Raw genomic sequence first — 9683 nt, forward strand, 5'->3', positions numbered from 1 at the left:
CACTTGAACCTGGGAGGCGGAGGTTGCAGTGAGCCGAGATTGCGCCATTGCACTCCAGCCTGGGCAGCAAGAATAAAACTCTGTCTCAAAAACAAACAAAACAGTCTGTCACTCAGGCTGGAGTGCAGTGGTGCAATCTCGGCTCACTGCGACCCCCGCCTCCCAGGTTCAAGCGATTCTCCTGCCTCAGCCTCTCGAGTAGCTGGGATTACAGGTGTCTGCCACCACACCTGGCTATTTTTTGTATTTTTAGTAGAGACGGGGTTTCACAATGTTGCTCAGGCTGGTCTCGAACTGTTGACCTCAGGTATTGCACCCTCCTTGGCCTCCCAAAGTGCTGGGATTACAGGCTAGTTCCAACATATTTCCAACATCCCATACCCATTAAGCAGTCACTCTTCATTCCCCTCCTCACACCAGATTTAACCACCACCAGTCTGGTGATTCTATGAATTTACCTATTCTGGATATTTCATAAAACTAGAATCATAGAATATATGAACTTTTGTGTCTTACTTCTTTCACTTAGCATAATGTTTTCGGTGTTTATCCATATGGTAGCATGTATCTGTACTTCATTTTTATGGCTGAGTAATCTATCATATGTATATAATACATTTTGTTTATCCATTCATATATTGATGGGTTGTTTACACCACTGGGTCACTGTGAGTAGTGCTACTACAGCATCTGTGTATACATTTTTGTGGATGCATGTTTTCTCTTGGGCAGACAGCTAGGAATGGAATTGCTGGGCTATGTGACAATTCTGTTTATCTTTTTCAGGAACCACCAAACTCTTTGTTTACAGTGACTGAACCATTTTACATTCCCATGAACAACGTACAAGGTTCCCATTTTCAGGCTGGGCGGGGTGGCTCATGCCTGAAATCTTAGTACTTTGGGAGGCCAAGACAGGTGGATCACTTGAGACCAGGAGTTCAAGACTAACCCGGGCAACATGGTGAAACCCCATCTCTACTAAAAATATAAAAATTAGCCAGAAAAAAAATTAGCTGGGTGTGATGGTGGGCACCTGTAATCCCAGCTACTCCAGAAGCTGAGGCAGGAGAATCACTGGAACCCAGAGGGCAGGGGTGGCAGTGAGCTGAGACAGAGCCACTGCACTCCAGCCTGGCCAACAGAATGAACTTCATCTCAGAAAACAAAAAGGTTCCCATTTTCCAGCATCCCCAACAACACTTTGTTTTTTCTGTATTTTTTGTTATAGCCATCCTTCTGGATGTGAAGTGGTATCTCACTGTGATTTGGATTTGCTTTTCTCTGATGGCCACTGTCTTACTGCTTCCAAGATCCTCTCTTCAGTTTTGGACAGTTTATGTATGTCTTGACATGGATCTCTCCTGACTTATCCTATTTGGAGTTCTGCAAACTTCTTGGATGGGTACATTCAAGTGTTTTCACAAATGTGAGGTGTTTGGGGCCGTTATTTCTTCAAATATTCTTTCTGTCCCTTTCTCTCTTCTCTCCTTCTCAAACTCCTATTTTGCAAAGGTTGGTATGCTTGGTGGTAATCCACAGGCCTCTTAAATTGCTTCTTTCCTTTGTTCTTCTGCTCCTCAGATGGGTAATTTCAACTGATCTACCTTCAGCTTCACTGATTCTTTCTACTGTCTGGCCATATCTGCTATTAGAACCATTCAGTGATTATCCCCCCTTTTTTATTGTACCTTTCAGCTAATTTTTATGGTTCCTTTTTATAATTCCTTTGATAATCTCTATGGGACATTGTTTCCCTGAATTCCCTTAGCTCTTTGAGCACTTTTGAGACAGTTGATTTACAAATGTTGTCTTCAAGTCCAATGTCTATGCTTCCTCAGATAGTTTATTTTAATTTTTGCTGTAAGTGGGCTATAATTTCTTTGCATGCTTCACAGTTTTTTGTTGGAAGCTGAATATTACTTTACTATCATGTGGTAACTCTGGAAACCAGATTCTTCACTCCTCAGGGTTTTTGTTACTTGCTGTGGGTTGTAGTGGTTTGTTTAGGGACTTATATATATTTAGAGACAAGGTCTCGCTCTGTTCCCGAGGCTGGAATGCAGTGGCACAATCAGAGCTCACTGCAGCCTCAAATCCCTGGGCTCGACTGATCCTTCCACCTCAGCCTCCCAAGTGGTTGGGACTATAGGCATATGCCACCATGCCCAACTAATTAAAAAGAGAAATTTGCTTTATAGAGACGAACTCTCACTATGTTGCCCGGGCAGGTCTCAAACTCCTGGACTCAAGTGATCCTCCCACCTTGGCCTCCCAAAGTACTGAGATTACAGGCGTGAGCCACAGCACTCAGTCCTAGTGACTTTTCTGACCTGTTTTTGTAAAGTTTCTGTTCTTTGACTTACATGGTCTGTAAGGTGTCTTCCTTTTGCTTGTGTTCAGCCAGTGTGTTGAGATTTCTTTGAAAACTGGTTGCCCCAAAAATTAACAAAGGAAGAAAAAAACCCTGTTTTTGCTGATTGGCTGTGTTGGGACACACCTTCAGTGTCTATCTGGGCCATTTTAATTTGGCCTTAGCCTTTACTTCCTGCTTGCACTCAGCCTACACATCAGCCAGACATGAAATCTTGGGGTCTTCTCAGGTTTGAATGTGCAGACTGACCTGGGAATGTGCATGGCTTTCTAAATCCCCCAATATACATGGGTGCTTTTGAATAACCTAATTTCTCTAAGAAATTCTCTCTGCTGCTTTCCTCTCAGGCTTTAGGCACTCCTTTGTTTACCTAAACTGTAATTGTTTGCCTCAGGTGGCAGCAGGTTGTTCATTTGTCTTACAATATTTAGAGACAAACCTGCCACTTTCTTTCCAACCCTGATTGAGTTCTGAGTTAGATGAAACAAATGCAGATGCCTTGTGTCAGTCCTTGAAGCTGCCAGACTGGCCAGAACAAGCATAATCTTTCAAGAATAAGATCTCTGGGGCTGGGTGCAGTGTCTCACGCCTATAATCCAAGCACTTTGGGAGGCGGAAAAGGGTGGATCACCTGAGGTCAGGAGTGTGAGACCAGCCTGGTCAACATGGTGAAACTCCGTCTCTACTAAAAGTACAAAAATTAGCCGGGTGTCGTGGTGTGTGCCTGTGGTCCCAGCTACTTGGGAGGCTGAGGCACGAATTGCTTGAACCTGGGAGGTTGCAGTGCGCCAAGATCATGCCAATTTGCACTCTGGCCTTGGTGAGAGTGAGACTCTGTCTCCAAAAAAAAAAAAAAAAACCTCTCTTCTCCCTAGAAACCAGGACCAGGACCCCACGCTGAGAATGTGGTCTGTGTGTCTTCAAGACTGTTGCAGAGCTGAGAATGGGGAAAGGGCAAGTAACACTGCCAAGCTTTCCTTCTCTTTTTAGGTTGCCTTTTTCTTGATTCAGCAAATGCTTAGTGCTGTAAACTATTTTCCTGGGTTCTGACAAAGTTGTTTCTGAATGTTTTTGCTTGATTTTTCAATGTTTCTGTGGAGGAAAAGGTCCTTGAAGCTACCTACTTGGCCATTTTTGCTGATGCTACTCTTGGTTACATTCTGAGGGCCCGACATTGTGTATGAAAATTGGTAGAGCTAATTTATGGCTCTGCATGTTAAAATTCTCTGGAGATTTATTTTTGCTTCTGTGAGGCAGTGAAATTAGTTGCATCAGCATTCTCAGATAACTTTTAAACAGTCATGGAATGAGATGACTTAAAACTGGACTTCAGGCTGTGTGAGGGCCTATTTCTCACTAACCTTGCACGTAGGATAGTCCCTTGGAGTGCAACTAAAACCCTGCATGTTTACTAGGCTCCTTCTTCTTTGGTGGTACCTGCATAGTTTATTTTGGGAATGTGAATGCAGCTTGCCTAACTCTCTAAACATACCCATTGCCAGAGAAGAAATAATGGAGCAAGCAGGTTAATGTAGAAACCACATTTATTAACCATGGATTCACTGAGGGCAGTTTTATTAGATATTATCCACAGCTTATGCTGACATCTGATTTTGCAGAGAAATTATAGCCATTATTTTATTAAGATAATTCTACAAGATCAATTTAGTTTCTTGAAGGAGCATATATTCTAATTCTTCAATAGGGTTTGGTTTAATTTAGCTATCAAAGTCAAATGTCTCTAAACTTTACACACTAAACTCATTGTGGGCACAAAATTTATTCTTTGTACATATTCCTTCTAAGTGCTTTGGTTCTTCAAGCTGAAACATCTCAACTTCCAGAAATATGGTTGCCAGATCAAAAATACCAGAGTCCTTCTAAGGGTTAAGATTTGAATCAAGAAAAAGATACATATACATATTTTATTATATACAAACAAGGAACAACAAAAAGTTTCATCATGTAAACAAAAGAATATAAATTATAGACATAATTGGAAGTTTCAAAAAGTCCTTAAATCATTGTGATCTTCTCGAAAAGACACAGGTCTTGGAGTGTGGGCACAGAGCCATCAGTCAGACGTCTGGGTGGTCTCCCATAATAGCAATTTATATTCTAGAGAAGTGGGCTTTTTGTGAACTCTGTCAGGGTGAATGAGTTAGGCCTCTTAAAGGAATGAAATGCTTTCACATTTGGGGCAACAAGTGAAAAATATTGAAAGAAGGGATACAACTAGGATTAGATTTATTGTTGACAGTGATTTTAGAAATAAATCACTAAAAACATGTTAAAAGATTTCTAGATAAAATTCTGGCTACCAAAAATAAGAAAGGATACCTTTTGTGGCTCTACAAATGGTTTGGTGAAAAATAAAAAAGGAAAAAGTGAGCCGAGGAGAAAGCGAAATAGGGAAGCTAGGGAGAAGGCAAGAAAATACACAAGTCATAGCAAGAAAAAAACATGAGATGGTCCTTTCTAAGGCCAGGTGTTGGTGATATTTACCTATGTAAGCTCAAGCCTAGAAGAGTACAGTTCTTATATATTCACTACCTAATGCTATACAAGAAAAAATACTTTTCATTTGTTATGAAAGAACTACTTTATACGAAAACTAAAAATATGTATTTACATTGCAAATCCCAGATGAAACCCAATTTAATACAAAGTGAACTAGAGGGATGACAGAAAAATGGGTAGATATCAAAATTCAACTAAATTTACAGTACTGCCTTATATCTTTTTTAAATTTTGTTTTTGAGACCGAGTCTTGCTCTGTTGCCCAGGCTGGAGTGTAGTGGTGTGATCTTGGCTCAACGCAACCCCTGCTTCCTGGGTTCAAGTGATTCTCGTGCCTCAGCCTCCCCAGTAGCTGGGATTACAGGAGTGTGCCACCACACCCGGCTAATTTTTAATAGAGACGAGGTTTTGCCATGTTGGCCAGGCTGGTCTCAAACTCCTGGGCTCAAGCAATCCACCCGCCTCAGCCTCCCAAAGTGCTGGGATTACAGGCATGAGCCACTGCACCCAGCTGATATATATATTCTTTTAAAATCTATACACAAGGCTCAAGTTCTGGGGTTTCAGGTTTTATTTTTAAGTTTTCTTTAAAAATAAAATTGCTAACCCCCAAGTGAATTAAAGGTTGATCTGGGCTCGCAGAGGTAATCTGCTCTTTGTCACCAAGTGCTCTGTAGTTTCTTCCACTTTAGACCTCTCCAGTGTGTTAATGCCTCTGTTTTCTTTGTCTTTTCCATGTGATTTTTTATGCTGTGGATTTAAGGGGGAAAAATTAAGTCAATATAAAATAACATTTGATACACATTAACTACACTCTATTTTCAAAGTTCTCTGGGCTATAAGCAAGAAAACTTAAGTGTAGAAAACCAGAAAAGGTTTAGCACAAGTTTGAGCCAACAATTTGGCAAGTAGAACCAAATGCCTTCTTTATTTGATCACTAATGGAAGGAGTAGAGTGAAAGAAATATTAATTTTCTGTGTTATTTTCTAAGACATAGTTACAGATTTTACTCCAGGGTAGTGGTTCTCATCAGGGAGCGATTTTGCTCCCACAGGGGACGTTTGGCAATGTTTAGAGACTTTTTTGGTGTTACAACCAGGGAGTGCTACTGGCTTTGAGTGAGTATTCACATAGTTCACTGTTTTTCTTGTGTACCGACATAGTACAGTCCACAGGAAAGACCATTACAACAAAGAATTACCCAGTTTAAAATGCCAATAGCACTGCTGTCAAGAAACCCTGCTCTAAGGAAACAAAGATTTGCTGTCATGCAGAAAAGCCAATTCTGTTTTAAGCAGAGAAACTGGTATATGGGACACCTTAAAAACAGTTTTGCTTAGTTCTTAAAAATTGTATTTTATTTTATTTGTAAAACCTATTTCATATTCCTCATTTGGAAGTTCTATTTCATTGGAATCCTACTTACCCATACAGAACATTAATGGACTGGTGACATTCATTGTACACTCAGTCATCAATGCTGAGACAAATTATAAACCAACTATTAAAGCTTTAAACCCAGAGAAAATCCCCACATCACACTGTTACTAGGGAAAAGATTTCTGGACTTCAGCTGAAGGTCTAAAACTCTATCCCAAACCCTCTCTGGTATTGTAGGGACTTCCTTGCCATAGCTGAATCACTAAGCCTAATTCAAAATGCCACAGGTAATAATAATAAAAGAATTCCTGACCAGGGATTAAGTAGTCACCAGGTTCTCTTATCCTTCCCCCTTTCCTAACTTTATAAGATAGAAGAAAAGGATAAAAACTGAAAGAAACATATATATAGTTCTCTAATAGTAAAGAATAAAGCAAAAGGTGGCAAGAATTTGGGGATAAAATTGCCCAGAGGAAAACAGGGAGGAATTTATGAGAACCTGAATTAGAACTTTGTTAACAGTTGAAAACAGTGATGGAGAATCTTTAGACCTTAAGGGAAGGACCTGTAGATCAACTAAAAACAGTTACAGGCCAAGCACAGTGGCTCACGCTTGTAATCCCAGCACTTTGGGAGGCCGAGGCGGGCGGTTCACCTGAGGTCGGGAGTTTGAGACTAGCCTGACCAACATGGAGAAACCCCTTCTCTACTAAAAATACAAAATTAGCCAGGTGTGGTGGTGCATGCCTGTAATCCCAGCTACTCGGGAGGCTGAGGCAGGAGAATCGCTTGAACCCAGAAGGCAGAGGTTGTGGTGAGCCAAGATTGCGCTATTGCACTCCAACCTGGGCAACAAGAGTGAAACTCCATCTCAAAAAAAAAGAAAAGAAAAGAAAAAAAGTGGGTAGAGGGCTGGGCACAGTGGCTCACGCCTGTAATCCCAGCACTATGGGAGGCCGAGGACGGTGGATCACTTGAGGCCAGGAGTTTGAGACCAGCCTGGCCCACATAGTGAAACCCTGTCTCTACTAAAAATACAAAAAAATTAGCCAGGTGTGGTGGTGTACGCCTGTAATCCTAGCTACCTGGGAGGCTGAGTCAGGAGAATCACTTGAACTCGGGAGGTGGAGGTTGAGTGAGCTGAGATTGTGCCACTCCACTTCAGCCTGAGTGACTCAGTCTCAAAAAAAAAACCCAAAAGTGGGTAAGAGAGGTCACAGGATTTAATTACATTGGATTAGAGCAGGCAAGGTGCTCAGGAAACATGGGGCAACAGTTTACAAGAGAAGAGCCTCAGGGAGGGGAAATCACTAATATAACCTAAGCAGTCTCCAGTCTCTCAATCTTTTCAGTCACTTTGCCTTCAAAGTCTGATTATGGGCAGAGATAGGTTCCAAGACTTACATGTCAAAGGTAGAAAGAAGAGGAATGACTGCTCTCAGTGTCTGAGTACATAGGAAGCAGAAAAGGAATAAATACAATAGCTAAACACTATCAGCTAAGGATGTAGATTAAGTCAAATTCTGCCTTCATTTATTCTACAGAAAACCCCTTATCAATATCAGATTTTTGTAAATCAAATCATAAGCCTTAAGAAGCCATCCTAAGGAATAATTGAAAGGTTTTTGTTGTTCTACTCACCACAAATAATGCCTTTATACTGAATAGTAAATGAATGACTTACATCAGATATGGAAGGGTTATCTGATATGATATACCTGGAAAAATGGAACCCCGCCAATTGATGAACAATCCACACCAGCATCTACAGATGGCTCTTGACTTAGAGGTTCTTCAGTACACTGCCCTAGAACTGCCTTTTCTACATCCACATCCTAAAAGAAGAAACTGGATGAGTGACTAAGTCCAAGGGCTTAAAAGTCATCGCAAGAGTAACGGTAGTTTTCTTCTTTGAATATAACACAATGCCCATGGTATAATATGAAAGTTAAACCTCAACAAAATTATTAGAAAGTCTACAAATTAATGAAAATAATTCCTAATATATTTTTATAGAGAGTAGAGGTTCCTATATAACAATGTTACTAAGTACAATATTAAATATTGGCAATTATTATCTACTAGCATAATTTAAAAACTAGTAAGATTAAAAGAAGCCTAAGGGCTAGGCCTATCATTAATGAGAGGCAGGGTAAGACTGAGGAGTGAAAAGTAAAATTCTTCACATGAAGTCAACCACATCAAGAGTTCATAAGAGAGTTCTATTATAAAATTATGATCCTTTAAATTTACCGGAATTGTCTCTTCTTTGTTGTTTTCTGAAGAGTTTAGCATCATTAACAGCTCAGGCTGTTTCCTTTTCAACTGATCAAGGAGATGTTCACGTGGTTCGGTTCTTACCAGTGTTGATGGGTATAAATAATTTTTCCTCTGTGGTGTTGTACCTTTAATGGACATTAGATAAGAGGTAACAATTAAAGTATGAGATGTAAATATTTTTAAAAAGTACTAAAACTTCCTAATCAATCTTGTCTTCTAAAAATATAAAATATAAAAGTATAATTGCCATATTTGAGGATCAGTCTTGCTACCTGTAAGGCAGACATTGTTTGCAACTAACAATATTTTCTAATTTGACAACAGACTTTACTATTTTCAAGATTCATCCTACTCTCTAAAACATGAAGTTTACCATCTCTGAGGATATATAAAAGATGTGTTATAAGCTCTAAAAGGAGTTGTAGTGTTCTGAAAAAAATGGCAGCATTATTGGAACGAGTAGATTTCCCAACATGATTACTTTGATAGGAGTAATCATTTCACTATAAATGTGGAGTGGTGGTTAAATATTAACCAGTTATATAGGTATACTATGTTGCCCAGGCTGGTCTTGAACTCTTGGGTTCAAACGATGCTCCTGCCTTGGCCTCCCAAAGTGCTGGGATTATAGGCGTGAGCCACCACATCAGGCCCCCAGTTATATTTATCTGTAATGAGCTCATGCTTTCGTAATTTACAAAAGTACTTGCCTTTCCACTCAACATTTACATTCCTAACTTCATTGAAAAGTAGACAGTAAATCTTACAGGTCTCTTGGGGAAAAAATAAACCAACATTCTATGTAGCACCATCCCCTTTTAACAATTGGTTTTTAAATTTTAAAAAAAAGAGAGTTTTGTGATATAACTGACATACCATAAAACACTCATTTTATGTGTACAATTCAGTGGATTTTAGTGAGTTTACAGGGTATGCAACCATCACCACAATCCAATGAAGAACCCAATTATTTGTGCTGTGTAAAACAGCTTGTGGCTCTCCTCGCTCGCCTTCTGGCTTTGCCACGCCCTGCTCTGGAGAGACACCCGCCATTTCACCCAGTAAGCGGCCCCGGCCTGCAGAGGAGAGCGGCTGCAGCTCCGCTTTGCCCGGCTCTCTGAGCACGCC

General features: G+C 40.2%; 1 protein-coding gene across 1 annotated transcript in view; it reads right to left on the bottom strand.

Moving 5' to 3' along the window:
• Positions 1-3900: 3900 nt before the first annotated feature.
• KIF11 (kinesin family member 11) overlaps positions 3901-9683 on the bottom strand; it is a 71204-nt gene continuing 65421 nt past the window's right edge. Inside the window, exon 22 of the mRNA XM_011988485.1 lies at positions 3901-5644. Coding sequence (XP_011843875.1) covers positions 5513-5644 — 132 coding nt within the window. The 3' untranslated portion in view covers positions 3901-5512. The remainder of the gene's footprint in view (positions 5645-9683) is intronic.

Source organism: Mandrillus leucophaeus, unplaced genomic scaffold (genome assembly GCF_000951045.1).
Source record: "Mandrillus leucophaeus isolate KB7577 unplaced genomic scaffold, Mleu.le_1.0 Scaffold331, whole genome shotgun sequence".
Classification (NCBI taxonomy): Eukaryota; Metazoa; Chordata; class Mammalia; order Primates; family Cercopithecidae; genus Mandrillus; species Mandrillus leucophaeus.